This window comes from Narcine bancroftii, chromosome 4 (assembly GCF_036971445.1).
Source record: "Narcine bancroftii isolate sNarBan1 chromosome 4, sNarBan1.hap1, whole genome shotgun sequence".
NCBI classification, from domain to species: domain Eukaryota; kingdom Metazoa; phylum Chordata; class Chondrichthyes; order Torpediniformes; family Narcinidae; genus Narcine; species Narcine bancroftii.
In genome coordinates this window covers 207,375,820-207,393,378 of record NC_091472.1, presented here as the reverse complement: position 1 = coordinate 207,393,378, position 17,559 = coordinate 207,375,820, and the positions used below count along the sequence as shown (strand labels likewise).

The 17,559-nt window shown below is 49.6% G+C and overlaps 1 protein-coding gene across 5 annotated transcripts in view; it reads right to left on the bottom strand.

The window, feature by feature from the left end:
• Nucleotides 1-3,982: 3,982 nt before the first annotated feature.
• Nucleotides 3,983-17,559, bottom strand: part of med15 (mediator complex subunit 15) — a 204,863-nt gene continuing 191,286 nt past the window's right edge. For 4 of the 5 annotated variants that reach the window (XM_069933769.1, XM_069933768.1, XM_069933771.1 and 1 more), the window contains 3 exons: nucleotides 11,173-11,339; nucleotides 10,905-11,003; nucleotides 3,983-4,431 (listed from right to left, as the gene is read on the bottom strand). In XM_069933769.1, the coding sequence (XP_069789870.1) occupies nucleotides 4,295-4,431; nucleotides 10,905-11,003; nucleotides 11,173-11,339 (403 nt within the window). In that variant the 3' untranslated portion in view covers nucleotides 3,983-4,294. Of the gene's footprint in view, nucleotides 4,432-10,904; nucleotides 11,004-11,172; nucleotides 11,340-17,559 lie in introns of those variants that run through there. The other variant, XM_069933772.1, reaches the window with a different exon arrangement.

Here is a 17,559-nt window from a genome sequence, read left to right as displayed (position 1 = left end):
GCCCCAGAACAGATCATTGCAAATCTCCATTAGTCTTTGACTTCCAGGCAGATACTTTCTGTCCACCACTACTCTCTGCTTTCTGCAGGCAAGGCAATTCTGAATCCAAGCAGCCAAGGTTCCACGGAACTCGTGCCTCATAACTTTCTGAACAAGCCTCTCATGGGGGAACCTTGTCAAAGCCTCACTAAAATCCACATCTACCACCCTAACCTCTTCCATGTCTTTTGTTACCTCCTCACAGAACTTAATTAGACTCATGAGACACGACCTTCCCTTCATAAAGCCAGGGTGACTATCCTTGAGTAGACTGGACTTCTCCAAATGCTCATAGATCCTATCCTTAAGAACCTTCTCCATTAGTCTGCCCTCCACTGACATCAGACTCACCCGTCTTTAATTCCCAGGATTCTCTGTTACCTCTTTTTAGACACTGAGACCACATTTGCCTATCTCCAAACCTCTGGCACCTCCCCTGTGGCCAAGGATGCAAAGATCATTGCCAGGGCCCAAGTTATCTCTTCCCTCCTTTCCCACAGCTAGCTGGGGTATATCTTGTCCGGTCCCAATGGGTTTACATCACGGGCTGAAATGTTCTTTGAACCTGAAACTCTCCCCCTACACCACATTTTCATCCTAATTATTCCACTATTCCCACTCTGACTCACCTGTTGGACGGGGCGAAAACCTTTTAAGCTCTCCAAATGGAGCCTGTAGGACCCCATACCAGTTTTTACCTGTAATGTTGATGCCTCTGCACACTCTGACAACTGGCTTTTCACCTCCACTCCCCCCCCCCCCACTCAGCCTCTCCGAGACACCCCTGACCCTTGCACCTGGGAGGCAACGTACCAACTGGGAGCCTTGTTTGTGGCCACAGAGACTCCTGTCTATTCTCCTTACTACAGAACCCCCCCCCCCCACTCTTGCTCCTGCCCTCCTGTGCAGACCCACCCACAATGACCATTGTCACTGCGGCCTTTTCCCGATGAACCGCCTCCCCCAGCAACGTCCGCAGCGATACATCTGTGTTGGAGGGAGTTGCCCGCAGGGGATCCCTGTACCACCTTCATGCCACCGCTCTGCCTGTCGGTCACTCCCTATCAGTCCTCGGAGCCCCCAAACTGTGGCGCGAACACCTCGTGCAATGTGTAATCCACGTTGCAGATACTCCAAAGTGAACTCGCATGCAGCTCCAGTGCTGCCCGGCTGTCTGCCAGGATCTACAGCTGGGTGCACATCTGGCACACGTCACCACCAGGAACACTGGCCCATTGCACAAGGGAGCTCAGCATGGGCCACACCTCACCTGCCCTGACGAAGGACTTGTTGGATAAAGCGCGACTGGATTAATCAGAACCATCATGTTGCTCGCACACCTCTTGGGTTCCTCTTGGCCAGACAAGACAACCTGGTTGCCCCACAGGACCACCTCCCTCCTGAAGGGACAGAACGTAACATATCTAAAGTTGTTGATGATGCTAAATTGAGTGGAAACGCAAATTGTGAGAGGCTGCAGATAAAAGTAGACTGCTTATGTGAGTGGGCAAGATGGAGCACCATATTAGTCAATGTGAGGTGGTCCAGTTTGGAAGGAAGAATAGAAGATCAGATTATTATTGACATGGCAAGTGATTGCAGCATGCTGATGTGCAGGACTTGGGAGGGCTTCCGCATGAATCACAAAAGGTTGGTTTGCAGGTGCAGCCGGCGATCAGGAAGGCAAATGGAACGTTGGCTTTCACTGCTGGAAGGGTTGGAATTACGGAGCAGGGAGGTCCTGCTGCAACTGAACAAGGTCCTGGTGAGACCACATCTGGAGAAACTAGATGCAGTTCTGGTCTCCTAACTTGAAGATCTTTGGAGATGGTGCAGTTCTGGTCTCCTAACTTGAAGAAGGATATTTGGAGATGGTGCAGAGGAGGTTCACCAGGTTGATTCCAGGGATGAGAGCTCAAATTATGGCGTTGTCTGGGGCTGTACTCACTGGAATTTAGAATGAGACAGCATCTTATAGAAATGTATAAAATTATGAAAGGCGCAGATAAAGGTAGGTAAGTTGTGGGGGAGACCAGAATGAGGGAAGATTGCCTCATGATTCAGGGTAGTAGATTTAGGACAGAGATGAGGAGGAGCTGCTTTCCCTAGAGGGAGGTGAATCTGTGGAATTTACTGCCCATTGAAACAGTGGAGATGACCTCAGTGAAGATATTTAACACAAGGCTGGACAGATTTTTACATAGTAGGGGAATTAAAGGATATGGGGAAAAGGCAGGTGGGTGGAGATCAGATCATCAGATCAGCCATGATCTCATTGAATGGTGGGGCAGGCTCGACAGGCCGAATGGTCGACTCCTGCTCCTGGTTCTTAGGTTACGCTCCTCTTAAATTCACCCAAAACTCACCAGCACTCACCTCAATTGTAGCCTGGATCTCCTCTCAGCTTCATCTCCTCCCCCCATCTGATGTGCCTCCTGTGAGTCACTGAGTCCCGTCGGTCCTTGTGACTTTGGGATCACATGCATTTCAGAACCGGATAACACAGCGTGTGAGTTGACCCCAGGCCAAATTGTTGTCTATGAAGGAGAACACCACCGAGGAGGAAGTGTCTGGACTTGGAGACTGCATGAACCTCGGAACTGCCCAGGAAGGGAAGACAGCGTAGCCATCAGGAGGAGCAAAAGACGGCAATGTCGAGTTGGCCCAGAGTGAAGACAAAATGATGGACATAACAGTCCATGTGGTCATGAGTCAGTCCATCATCTCTGAGGGACCTCTCTGTACCATACTGCACAAGCATGACCGTGACCTACAATAATGAGTTTGCAATCAGCATTCTCAACCTGAGTGGGGCACATTGAGCTTTGAGGGCAATGTTTAAACTAAAAAAACATTTTTAAAATGTGGTTTGTCTCCCCAACAAGTATCTTCTCCGCCCCTTCCCCTTCACTGCTGCTTCTTGGGTGGCAGTCCCAAGCTGTTATTTTACACGTGACCTGAGCTGGAGACTTCCTCCTCCAACAGAGACCATCAGTCAGACCTTCGCCCCCAGTCCAGAGTGGAGATGCTGACCATCCTTCCCGTCGCATGGGCAGGATGCTCAAGCCAAAGGTGTCGAGCCTTGGAGATGGCAGGGAGGGGGCACAAGCCAAAGGTGTCCGAGCCCTGGAGATGGCAGGGAGGGGGACCAAGCCAAAGGTGTCCGAACCCTACAGATGGCAGGGAGGGGGAGGGGGCTCAAGCCCAAAGTATTCGAGCCTGGGAGATGGCGGAGAGGGGGAAGGGATGTGAGGGGCCCTCTATGTTCCGTGATGTCCTACACCACATGCAGGGCGCCTGGTGATAAGCAGCACTTTGCCATCAGTTCCCACAAGGGCCACGTTATCTGTTTCTCGTGATGTTGGCTGCAGGATGGCTGAAGAATTCTTTCAAATTAAATGGTAACTTCATGCATTTGAGCAGATCAATGTAAACATTTAAAACTGGAAATGTTGAAAATCTCAAATGAAAATCAGCTGCTGGAACCCCTCAGTGGGTCAGATGGGCGAGGGAAACTGCTTTAGTTCAATGACTTCTTCAGGACGAGAGGCAATGATTAGAAATGCCTGACCCCCCTCTTCCTCCTTGTGCTGCCCCACCCACTGACATTCCAGCATTAACTCCTTTTATAGGCAGTTTATTATAAAATAACACATTTAGCAGGGTAACAGGCCCTTCTGGCCCATGTCACCCAATTACACCGAATTAACTTACAACCCCCGTACATTTTGGAAGGGTGGGAGGAAACTGGGGCAGACACGGTGAGAACATGCAAACTCCTTTTGGACAGCGCCTGGCTCTAACTGTGCTCCCCTGTGAATTTGACGGTAATCCCCAGAACAATGCTGGGCGTTACTCTCAGTGGGGCCTGGAATCACGGAAAGCTGACTCTGTTTGGTTCTGCTGCAGATGTGAATCCTCGTGCAAACAAAATGAGTCACAGTTCTGTGGAAAACCATTTACTCCACTGATACATTATTAAAACCGCGCTTATCCAAGTAACGTAAGGGGTACAAAAATCTGTTGGGGAATGAGCAATAAACATCTGAAAGAGAAACAAGGATTGAAAGGAAGGTGTTACATTCTTGTCGAGCATGTTTACGTTCAGAAGAGGCAATGGGAAGGTCGTGTATATTCCAAGGTGATCAGGAAGTGAGCTCGATGGTGAGAGTCCTTCTCAAGAGGTCTGGTTTCCTGGCAATTCCATGAGGAGGCTGCTTGCTTGTTGGAGAAGGGATGCAGGTGGGGAAGGCGCTCACGCTGCAGACAGGCAGGCCTGCTTCACACTCTGTGCCCAGGTGTTGAGGAGGGCAGTGACTGAGTGTTTGTCTGGAAGCTGCAGAAGTTTGGATGTCATTGCACGGTGAACCAGCTGCAGGAATGGGTTGGCTTCTGCAAGGGAACAGAAAGGCGGTAAGTGGTGTAACGGTGCAGGCTGGGAGAGGTCTGCAGTGCTGCAAGTCTCCCACAGTGACATTAACCCTTTGCTGGATCCACCAGGGGCCAGTGCTGCAGGTCTCCTACCGCAACATTAACCGTTTGCTGGATCCACCAGGGGCCAGTGCTGCAGGTCTCCTACCGCAACATTAACCATTTGCTGGATCCACCAGGGGCCAGTGCTGCAGTTCACATCCCCACTCACAGCAACATTAACCCTTTGCCGCATACATCAGGGGCCAGAGCTGCAGGTCTCCCATTGTGACATTAACCCTTCGCTGGATCCACCAGGGGCCAGTGCTGCAGGTCACACTCCCACACATTATGACATTAACCCTTCACTGGATCCACCAGGGGTCAGTGCTGCAGGTCACACTCCCACACATTATGACATTAACCCTTCACTGGATCCACCAGGGGTCAGTGCAAGGGAACAGCAGAAGTGCCGGGCAGGGTGAGGGAACAGTGACTGATGTGACTGTTCTCAGCTGTGAAAGAAGGGTTTTGAGTCCAGTAACTGGTCTGCACAGTGACCCATGCCAGCAGCAGTGACATCGCCACCTGGTACATCACTCAAATAAGTTTCAAAGTACATCAGATATAATTAAGTGGATGTATTACCCAATGTCAACTATGACACAACAACACACACTATAGGCCCTTCACCCCATGATGTGCTGCTCTATGTAAACCTGCTCCACAACAATCTAAAACCTTCCTACCTCCCACTCAGACCCTCTATTTTTCTTGTGTCCATGTGCCTGTCAAAAAGAGTCCTTTGAATGTCCCTATTGTACCAGCCTCCACCATCACCCCCCACCCCCCCCCGGCAAGGTATTCCAGGCACCCACTACTCTCAGTGTAAAAAACTGACCCCTGATTTCTCCCCCAAAATTTCCTCCCCCACTTCAACAGTTGTCCTCTGGTATTTGCTATTGTCTCCTGAGGAAAAAGGTGCCGGCTGTGCACCTTATCAAATCTTTCACAATCTTATACACCGGCCATTCACACCCTACATCCCATTCAGACTCTGCTCAAAGTTTACGGGTCCCCTTCCCTGTGAAGCAGTCGAGTTTACTTGGTTTCTTCCCTACTTCTCTCCTACTGACTACATAAAAAACATTTTATGACCTCCACCTGTGGCCCACATTATATGTGCCGTGGCTCCTGGGAAGGGAGTGGGAGAATTCATCCCCTATTGAGAACGGCTGTCTCCCCCTCTCATCCTTTGTCCCAAAGAGAAAAGCCCTAGCTCTGTCAATTGTGCTTCATCAGACATCGCATGCACAAAACAGGCCAGTTAATGTTTGTTGTGATGGTGAATAAGGGATAAGTACTGGAGAGGGCAAGAGAGTCCCTCACTCTTCTCTGAATCTCGAGTTCAGAGCAAATCAAGCCCGTGGCCCAAAACCCGGATAGTGCAGCGTGCTGCAAAAAGTCACATTCCTTGTGGCTACCAGTGTATGGAGGGGCCAATGCACAGGACAGGAAAAGGCCACAGAGGGTTGTGGACGTGGCCAGCCTCGTCATAGCACCAGTCTTCACTCCATCAAGGACGTTTACAAGAAGCGGCGTCTCATAAGCAGCCTCTATCCTGAAGGACCCCCCACCACCCAGGCCATGCACGCTTCACTCTGAAGGTTGTACAGGAGTCTGAAGACACACACTCAACGTTACAAAAACCCTCAGGTTTTCGAATGGACAATGAACCACAGACAACACCTCCTTTTATTTCTATTCTTTTGTACTAATTTATTTATTTCTCTAAGTAGTGTATTTACAGAAGAGTAATTTATAGCAACTTTTGCACCTGTTACACACAATAATGCTGATGTTGTGACAATAAAGTCTGATTCTGATCCCTGTGGAGTGTAGGACTCAAGCTCTGACGTTTCTTTCCTTAGCCCTCAATGAACAAGCATTTTGTAATCGATTCTAATGTTATTGCATGTGGTTTGGTGATAAAGTGTTTGCTGAACTCCCATGAGGTACTTTTGGAAGATTTCCTATATTTAAGGCACAACCTTCACAAATGAATACAGGTGACGTTGGGCTGTGTTGAGGAATGCAGGGTAACTCTGGCGAGCTACCTTCCAGTAAAAGGGAAATGGCCTGGATTAGGTCTGTGCTTTCATGCACATGAAATCCATTAATCCCTTTAGTCCTGAGCTCAGTGCTGGACGGCACATGGAGATTGCACATGCAATCTTAAATCTCATCGTATGGTGACTCAATGTGATGCATGTGTTGCATTACATACAACCCTGAGATTCTTTTTCCGGCGGGCAAGGCAGAATTATTGGTAGTGCAAAAAAAACTTCACAGCGTATGCATGTAAAGAAATAAACAACTGTGGGAAACACGATAGGCAGAAGTGTTTCAGATAACGAATGTAAACAAACTGACTGTGCCCTGCAGAGAGAACAAAAAAAATCAATAAAGTGCAGAAGTCAGAGTCCTTAAATAAGCCCCTGATTGAGTTTGTTGTTGAGGAGTCTGATGGGGGAGGGGTAGTAGCTGTTCCTGAACCTGGGGGTGTGAGTTTTGTGGCACCGATACCTCTTTCCTGACGGCAGCAGTGAGAACAGAGCATGTTCTGGGTGGTGCGGGTCCTTGATGATTGCTGCTGCTCTCCGATGGCAGCGCTCCCTGTCGATGTCCTCGATAGTGGGAAAGGTTTTGCCTGTGATGTCCTGGGCTACGTCCACAATCTTTTGGAGGGCATTACGTTCAGGCGTACTGGTGTCTCTATACAAGACCATGATGCAGCTGGTCAGCACAGCACAGTCGAAATTTTCTAGTGTTTCTGGTATCATATTGAACCTCCACAAACTCCTGAGGAAGTAGAGGCGCTGATGGGCTTTCTTCACGATGCCATTGGCGTGTTGGGTCCAGGGAAGAACCTCCAAGATTGTGTCTCCCAAGAACTTTAATGCACTCTTTATAATCTTACCTTCAATTGCAAATGATTTCCTTTGGGCATTTGGCTTTGATTTGCTTTGCCGTTGTTTTAAATAGTCCGTTTAATTGAAAGAAAGACCATCTTGTAGTCAAACAGAAGCATGCTGCATGTTCATCCGTTGCTTTGTTTCCACAGCTGACTTGCCTGAAGCGCCCCCTGGTGGTGATCCATGGATTATTTGACAAATCAATTATGGATATTTCCTGGTAAGGGACATGTTGGATTATCTAGAATTTCATACTGTACTCAATTAAATCAGCGTGAAAATGATAATATTATTACAATAGAATTTTATTTAAATGAAATAAGAATTGGGGTAAACATTATTTTGCAGGATTTCAGTTTTATTTCGGAATCAATTCCGCTATTGTCTTCCCCTTCCTCTCCACCCCCATCTCCCTCCATTCACAGAGCCATCCCTCCTCCTCGTCCTGTTTGCTGGTGTGCCCTCCCTCCCGTATCCACATTTTACCTCCTTCCTGCGGGTCTGTGCTCCTCACCCCCCCCCCCCCCCAACTGTTCTGTTTGGGCAGTGGCCTGCATTTTGTCTATGCCTTGATGATGGTCTCATGCCTGAAATGTTAGTTCTGTCCCTTTATCTTTCGTATATACAGTTCACTGTTTGACCTGCTAAGTTTCTCTAGCATTTATAGTCTATTTACTTCCGCATGCATGTTTCATTGCTGCTGGGTAAGAATAAAATGTTAACTGATCTATTCTTGAGTCAGTTTGACATATGCTAGAAATCAGGATTGGTGTCATGGGGGGCATTCATGCCTCCCCCTCCCAAATGAGTTATTGTGCCCCCCCCCCGCCACTTGGTCCGACGCTGCCGCTCCTCCTCCTCCCCCTGGTCTGATGAAGAATCAGTGCCTCCCGCGGTTACCCTAATGCCTCCTGATTAGATTTACTCTGCTAGAAATTGGCTGTCCTTGTGCATTTGCCAACTAGTTGACTGAACACATCATACTTGGCTGTCACTTAATCCACTTTGAATTTAAGTAAAACTCGAAAGTCTACAGACACTGTAGTTGAAGTAAAAGCACATCCCTGGAGAAACTCAGCAGGTCAAACAGTGTCCTTTATGTAGCAAAGATAAAGATACACAACCGACGTTTTGGGCTTGCCCCCCTCAGCAAAGTATACGAACAAAATGGTAAAGTGGGATGGCAGCAGTGCTGGGTGGTGTGGATCCTTGGTAATTACTGCTGCTCTCTGACAGCAGCATTCCCCATAAATGTTTTCAATAGTGGGGAGGGTTTTTCCTGTGATGTTCTGGGCTGCATTCATTACCTTTTGGAGGGCTCAGGTTTATTTGTGTCCCCATACAAGTACGTGATGTAGCCTGTCACCACTTTTTCCACCGCACCTCTGTAGAAATGTCCCAGGGTTTCTGGTGTCATTCCAAACCTCTGCAAACTCCTGAGGAAGTAGAGATGCTGACGGGCTTTCTTCACGATGTCATTGGTGTGTTGGGTCCAGAACAGATCCTCTGAGATATTGACTCTAGGCGGAGATTGATAGATTCTTGATTAGTCAGGGTATCAAAGGAGAAGGCCGGGCAGTGGGGCTGAGTGGGGAAATGGATCAGCTCATGATTCTTTTCTTTCTTTCTTTGGCTTGGTTTCGTGGACGAAGATTTATGGAGGGCTATGTCCACGTCTGCTGCAGGCTCGTTGGTGACTGACAAGTCCGATGCGGGACAGGCAGGCACAGTTGCAGTGGTTGCAAGGGAAAATTGGTTGGTTGGGGTTGGGTGTTGGGTTTTTCCTCCTTTGTCTTTTGTCAGTGAGGTGGGCTCTGCGGTCTTCTTCAAAGGAGGTTGCTGCCCGCCAAACTGTGAGACGCCAAGATGCACGGTTGGAGGCGATTATCAGCCCACTGGCGGTGGTCAATGTGGCAGGCACCAAGAGATTATATGACAGGGTAAACTTGATGGGCTGAATGGTCGATTTCTGCTCCTATGTCTATACCAAATAAATGTCATGAATTTGAACAGTTCCTTCTAACCATCCAAGAATAACTGCGACCTCTCCAGTGTTGACAGATAATTGAAATCTCTCACTTCTAGTTTCCTTCCCACGAAGCCATGGTTTGAAATGTTCCATGTTGTGAGGGCCAGAAATAAGGCTAACACTTCAGCCGAGCTCCAAGCACTGCTTTATTAAATACAGTAAAACCCCTGTTATCCAGAATTCATGCAACCTGCAGCCTCAAGTAACCGGCAAAATAATCTTGGAAAATAAAGAGGTAAAAAATACGAAAGTTTAAAATTGGCACACCTCACCATCAGTTTGCCAATCCTGCAACACACAGTTTCAAGTAAGTGTAAAATTCACTTATCCGGCATTTACCAATCCCCATCAGTGCTGGATACCAGGGGTTTAACTATACGCACCACAACATCCTTGGGTTTGGTCAAAAAAGCACATGAACCCCTCTATTTCATTAGAAGGCCATGAAAGTTCACCGTGTTCTTTAACAAATGAATCCTAGCTGGACGTACCAGTGTGTTTAGGGCCTCTCTACCTAAGATGAGCAGAAAGGGGCAAATGCAGCTCAGATCATCAGACAAAGCTCCCTCCCTTCAGCCCTATTTACACTTCGTGCTGGCCCAGAGAGCCAGCCAACAACAGCCACTTTCAGGTGGAATAGCTGGGAGAATGCTGTTCCAGAGCTGGCTGCGGGTGTGTGTGAAGCAACATTCAGGTGGCAGCGCTGTTCTGGCACCTGAAAAGTCCGCAGCGGGGAGAGGCGCTGCGGAGCAAACACTGGCTCCTGTCGTTTGTGGCCGTAGTCCCGCCAGCTTTCAGTGAGCTCTTGGAAGCGGAGAATACACCTACCTGAGGAGGAGATGGGTAAGTACTCCTCAGGTCAGGGTTTTCCGCTTTCAGGTAGCCTCCCATTAGCTGCATTCAGGTATTTTAGTTGGGGTATTCTGGCCACCTGAAAGAGGCTATTCAAAGGACCTATCACCTCATGGACACACTCTTTTCTCCTTTCTCCCATCAAGCAGAAAGTTCAAAGTGCAAAATCATACACCAACAGTTCAGTTTCTTCCTGCAGCCATCAGGTTCCTGAATGAACCCTACAGTAACAATCTCACTCTTGCCCTTGCTCTGTGCTCAGTTAAAGTATCTCATGTTATATTTTTAATGTATTAGTACATATTTACTGTATTAATAAAGAAACCTTGAATTCAGATTTTCACTGTGATATATATTTGGTCTTCTCTGTACGTTGTATGCATGTTGGAGTTGACTTCCTGGACAACTCATTAAGCAAACCATGCAAAGTGACAATAAACTTGAGATTTTACTCCATGCCTCACTGAAATCGGGCAAGGATTCTGAATGTCTAACATTTGCTCCTTCAAGTATTCATGCAAATACACCCCTCTCTCCCTGTCCAGTCAAATTTTGTTAAGAGATACACAAACACACACTCCCTCTTGCTGTGAACTCACCGTACTGCTGGGAGTCATCTGTCCACTGAGGGCTCTGGTCTGGGTAGTCAGCTGGAACTCGGAGCTGCAGTGGGGGGACACTGGGGAGACTCTTATCATCTGATGGAAAAGGTCACATCAACGTTAGTTCAAGAATTCATCGCCTATCACAACTCTACCCAACCAGCCCAGAAGGCCCTTGGCCTCCTTGTCAGGTCTCACCCCTCTCTGCACCAGGTGACCAACCAGCCTCCCAGCATTAACACCAAGCTTTGCGAAAACAACTCACCCAACTTGCAGATCAGATGGACAGTTCCATTGTTACTGCAATGGGAGGGGTCCAAATTCACCAGGAATTTTGGGTTTAGCCGCGCAACCTCCCCCTGTAAGACATTGGGAATGGTTTGCCTCTCATCTTCTTCATGCCTGCGCTTCCGTGGTGAGATCAGGGGGGCCCTGTGTGGAAGACATCACACTCATCAGTCCAAGCCGTTTCTGAAATGCACTGTTCTTAACAAGAGAAATCCAGGAAGAATCTCAACCACTTCTCCTTGTTCACTGACATGATTACTATATGACACATATTTGTGTAACACGTCACAGAACACTGTAAAGGACCTTGATCGGGGTAAGACCAGAATAGAACAGGCCAATGTGGAGATTAAGGAAGAGAAAGTGTTGGATCTTCTTCAAATCATCAGGATTGATGTCCCCGCTGCTGTGGGAAGTGAGGGAAGAGATAGCTGGGGCAGGAGCGATGAGCTTTGAATCCTTTTTGGCCACAGGAGAGGTGCTGGAGGATTGAAGAACGGCAAATGTAGTCCCCTTGTTTAAAAAAGGTAATAGGGAGAATTCTGGGAATTATAGATGGTGAGTTTTACGTCAGTGGTGTGTAAACTAATGGAGAGGGTTCTTAAGGATAGAATCTATGAGCATTTGGAGAAGTACCGCCTACTCAAGGATAGTCAATGTGGCTTTATGAAGGGAAGGTTGTGCCTCACGAGTCTAATTGAGTTTCTGAGGAGGTAACAAAAGAAATCGATGAAGGGAGGGTGGTAGACGTAGTCTACATGGATTTTAACAAAGCTTTTGACAAGGTCCCCCTCAAGAGACTCATCCAGAAAGTCATGAGGCACAGGATCAGTGGAACCTTGGCCATGTGGATAAAAAATTGGCTTTCAGGAAGAAAACAGAGTAGAAGTGGAAGGAAAGTATCTGCCTGGAGGTTGGTGACTAGTGGAGGGGCTGCAGGGATCTGTTCTGGGACCCCTCATCTTTGTGATTTTTATAAATGACCTGGATGAAGAGGAGGAAAGATGGGTCAGTAACTTTGTGGATGACATGAAGGTTGGAGGAGTTGTGGATGAAGTTTAAGGTTGTCGAAGGTTACAGGAGGATATAGATAGGATGCAGAGTTGGGCAGAAACATGGCAGATGGAGTACAATCTGCTAAGTGTGAGGTGATGCATTTTGGAAGGACAAACCAGAAGGCAGAGTAGAAGTGGAAGGAAAGTATCTGCCTGGAGGTTGGTGACTAGTGGAGGGGCTGCAGGGATCTGTTCTGGGACCCCTCATCTTTGTGATTTTTATAAATGACCTGGATGAAGAGGTGGAAGGATGGGTCAGTAACTTTGTGGATGACATAAAGGTTGGAGGAGTTGTGGATGAAGTTGAAGGTTGTCGAAGATTACAGGAGGATATAGATAGGATGCAGAGTTGGGCAGAAACATGGCAGATGGCGTACAATCCGCTAAGTGTGAGGTGATGCACTTTGGAAGGACAAACCAGAAGGCTGAGTACAGGGTTAACAGTGAGGAAGAACAGAGGAACCTTGGGATCCAAATCCATACACCTCTGAAGATTACCGTGCAGGTTGATAGGATAGCAAAGAAGGCTTCATTAGTCGGGGGATTGAGTTCGGAGCCATGAGATCATGTTGCAACTCTACAAATCTCTGGTGAGCACTGTGTTGAGTTCAGATCATCTCATTATAAGAAGCTATGGAGAGGGTGTTGCGGAGATTTACCAGGATGCTGTCTGGACTGGAGCGAAGAAGGATGACAATAGAGGCATAGATAGGGTGAACAGGCAGCACCTGTTTCCCAGGGCAAGAATAGCACACACCAGGGACATCTGTACAAAATGAAGGGAGGGAAGTTTAGGGGAGACATCGGGGTTTATTTTTACACAGAGAGTTGTGGGTGCCTGGAATGCCTGGCCAGGGGTGGTGGTGGGGGCTGAAACATAGAAGCATTTAAAAGACTCTTATACTGGCACCTGGATGAAGGAAAAATAGAGGGTTATGAGGTAGGGAGGGTTTAGTTTTTTTTTTGGGAAGGAATATATAGGTCGGCACAACATCAAAGGCCGAAGGGCCTGTATTGCACTGAAATGTTCTATGATCGCACACAACAGTGTAAATGTCCCTGAACATAACCACTCATTGACCTGTGTGTTTGTGGCAGGGAGGCACAGATGGTGTAGCAGTTAGTTACTGCACCAGCGATTGGGACTGGGGTTCGTATCCCACGCTGTCTGTAAGGAGTTTGTACGTTCCCCCCGTCTTTCCTACGCCATAGGTTAATTGGGTGGCATGGGCTCCTGGGCTGAAATGGCCTGATACCGTGCTGTACGTCTACAATTACATTAAAAAAACATTAACTTCTCTCACCTCCGTCCCAGACTAGAACCAAGTGCAGCAGGATGTGTTTAAAAGCCAATCAGCTGCCTGTGGCTTCTCAACCAGAATGACATATGAAAGCTACCCCTCCCCATTCAAGAGGCATTTAATTCTCCCCTCATCTGATCCACCACTCCCCCTATCTTCGTATCGTCTGCATATTTGCTTACCCAGTTAAGCTTACCCAGTTAACCATCCCCTCCTCCAAATCATTAATATAAATGATAAACAACAGGGGACCCAGCACCGATCCCTGAGACACATCACTTTTTACAGGCAGACAGTTGTCCACTATGACTCTCTGCTGTCTATCTTCCAGCCACCTCTGAACCCATCTCACTACCTCCCTATTAATCCCTAATAAACCTTCCTTACTAACCTTACATGCGGAACCTTATCGAAAGCCTTATAAAATCCAAATAGATCACGTTGTAGCAGTGGCTACACTGCTAACTGAAGGATCGCACAACCAGACGGGTTGAGTTCAGTGAGCAAAAACTGATTTATTGCAGGCTGCCTGGCTGGTCTTATACTCCCTGGCTGAGAACCGCACTGGGGGACCCCGACATCACCGGGGCGTCATGTGGGTCGCCAAGCACGGGCTTCTGAGCATGATGCCGAGGTTGGTAGGAAACCCCTGATGGCGCCATTTTGGCCGGCTTCCCCGCCGTATGCGTGACAAGCGGGGCTGGTTTGCCTGGCTAATGGCATACTGCCACACAGCCCCCACCCCCCACCCCCAGAACTGGTGCCAGTCCTTTTTTGCCGGGTGGCCTCGCTTCTTGGGTTGGACCACAACTACTGGTTCAGTGGGGTTGAGGTGGGCTGGCTTTAACCTGTCCACCATAAACTGTTCCCTCTTACCACCGATGTCCAGTGTGAAAGTGGATCCTGAACGCTGGACGACTTCGTACGGCCCTTCGTATGGTCTTTGTAGAGGTGCTGTGGACAGGCCCCACCTGATAAAAATGTACTCTGTGGAGTACAGCTCACTGGGGGCGTAAGAGGCCTGTGTGCCGTGTCTGGGCGGTGGTGGGGGTGAAAAGGAGTCCAACTGGGCCTGGAGGCGGGGAAGTAGAGTGATTGCTGGGGGTTGGTGAGCTGCGTTGATGAACTCACCGGGTAGGGCTAGCGGTGCACTGTAGACCAGCGCAGCTGATGACGCCTGTAGCTCTTCTTTGGGTGTCGAGCAGATACCCAGGATCACCCAAGGCAGCATGTGCACCCAGTCGGCGCCGGTGAGGCGGGCCATAAGTGCCGACTTAAGGTGGCGGTGCAATCGGTCGACTAGCCCATTGGCCTGTGGGTGATAGGCAGTGATGTGATGTAGCTTGATCTCCAGCCTGTTGGCGAGCTGTGCCCAGAGCGCAGAGGTGAACTGGGTACCCCGATCACTGGTGAGGTGGTTTGGGACGCCGAACCGGACAACCCAACCGTTCAAAAGCACTCGGGAGCGTCCGTGGAGGCATCTGGCATCGGGATCGCCTCAGGCCAACGAGTGGTCTGGTCTACCACTGTGAAAAGGTAACGGTTACCTCTGGAAATGGGTAAGGGTCCGACGATGTCCACATGTATGTGGCTGAACCATTCCTGGACATGTTTGAAATCTTGTACGGGCGCTCTGGTGTGCCTGTGTACCTTGGAAAGTTGGCAATGGGTGCAGGTTCTGGCCCAGTCCGCAATCTGCTTCCGAAGTCCGTGCCAGACGAAACGTTCTGCCATCATACAGACCGTGGACCTGATGGAAGGGTGGGAAAGGTCATGGATATGGTGGAAGACTTACCTGTGCCACAGGACAGCGAGGAGTCGGGAGGTCCTGGAACTGAAGGCCCGCGTCTCCTTGTTGGACTTCTCGTCCCGGGCGAGCTGGTCGAAGTCAAGGCCGGATGTCAGCACGCGAATGGCCGGTCGTGAGAGTGCGTTGGTGACCACGTTGTCTTTCCCCGCCTTGTGCCGAATGTCAGTGGTGAACTCCGACATGAAGTAGAGGTGACACTGTTGGCGGGCCGATCAAAGATCTCTTGCCATAGCAAGCGCCTGAGAGAGGGGTTTGTGGTCGGTAAAAATGGTGAAAGGCCTCCCCTCCAAGAAATAGCGGAAATGACGCACCGCCAGGTACATGCCCAGCAACTCATGATCAAAAGCGCTATACTTACGCTCTGGTGGGCGAAGAAGTCGGCAAAAGAATACCAATGGTTTCCATTGTCCGTTCACCTGATGCTCCAGGACAGCGCTGACGGCTGTGGCAGAGCCATCAACAGAGAGCGCCATATGCAGGTTGGTGCATGGGTGGACAAGGAGGCTAGCCTTCGTGAGGGCATCTTTCATGGCTTCGAATGCCCTGATGGCCTCTGGAGTCCAGGCAAGTGTCTTGTCTTTGGCCGCAATGAGGGCGAAGAGCGGCTGCATGATCCGCGCAGTGCCTGGAATGAAGCGGTTATAGAAATTGACCATACCCGCGAACTCCTGCAGCCCTTTGAGGTTGTCTGGGCGTGGGAACTCCCTGATTGCAACGACCTTCGTAGCGGCAGGTGTGGCTCCTTTGGCTGTGATGGTATGGCCTAGGAACTGCATGGACCCTTTCCCGAACTGGCACTTGGCTGGATTGATCATTAGGCCAAAGTTGGCCAGTCGGGAGAAGACATGTGTTGTGCCCGTTCTCTGCTGGCGACGAGGATGTTGTCCAGGTAAATGAATACGAAATTCAAATCCCTGCCCACTGTGTCCATAAGGCGCTGGAAGGTCTGGGCGGCGTTCTTGAGCCCGAACGGCATGCGTAGAACTCGAACAAGCCGAATGGGGTGATGATGGCCATTTTGGGTATGTCCTCAGGGTGCACCGGGATTTGGTGATACCCGCGCACCAGGTCGACACTGGAGAATACCCTTACGCCATGCAGGTTGGCCATAAAGTCCTGGATGTGTGGGATTGGGTAACGGTCAGGTACTGTTGCATCGTCGATAATCTTCGCAGGGGCATCAGCCGCTGGAGGCTTTCGGGACCAGGTGGAGTGGTGAGGCCCAAGGACTGTCGGAGCGTCGAATGATCCCCAGCTCCTGCAGATGCGAGAACTCTTCCTTCGCTATCTGGAGCTTATCCGGTGGGAGCTGGCATGCTTTGGCGTGGACTGGTGGGCCTTGGGTGGGGATGTAACGAAACACCCCATGGCGTGGTGAGGCGGCGGAGAACTGCGGCTTGAGAGAGCATGGGAAATCATCCAGGATACGCTGTAACTCGTCCTTGGGCGTGCTGACCGTGGCCATCTGCGGCTGCTCTGTGCGGGAGGTGTTGAGGCAAATGGATTGCAAGGTACCAGTCGCCTACTTCGAATGTTGACCAGGAGTCAGTGGGCGAGGAGGAAGTCGACACCCAGGATGGCGATTGGAAAGGACGAAACGGTGAACCTCCACGAGAACTTCTGCTGGCCGATCTGGAAGTGGATGGTCTTGTCTCCATACGTTCGGATCTCCATCAAATTGGCTGCACAGAGGGGAGGTCCTCGAGGCTGGTTCTGGGACTCGATGGCTGTGTCCGGGATGACGCTGATCAGGGATCAACGAGGAAGCGTCGCCCACTGACTGAATCCCGCAGGTAGAGAAGGCTGCTTTATTGGCCAGCTGCCGCAGCCATTAACAGCGGCCGGCCTCCTCATTTCCCTGAAACGATCAGGGCTGACGACATTTCCAAGCCTTGGCTCCCCAGCGCTGGTGGAAGAAGCAGAGGCCTGAAGTGGATGACTTGCTTCTGGCTATGCTCTTTAAGGCCCCTCCAGGGGCCGGGTGTTCCACCACAACGCTAGAGGAAGGCTTGGTGTGGTCATGCCCATGACTCGTAACCTGCTGGACTGCTGAACCCTCCGGGAATCGTTCCAGCCATAGCTCCTGGGCCTTTTGAGCGACCTTCCTAGGACCGATGAAGCTCTCCTGAGACAGTAACGGCCGGATGTCTTCAGGCAGATGGTTGAGTAAGATGCGCTTGAAGAGTAGGCAGTTGGTG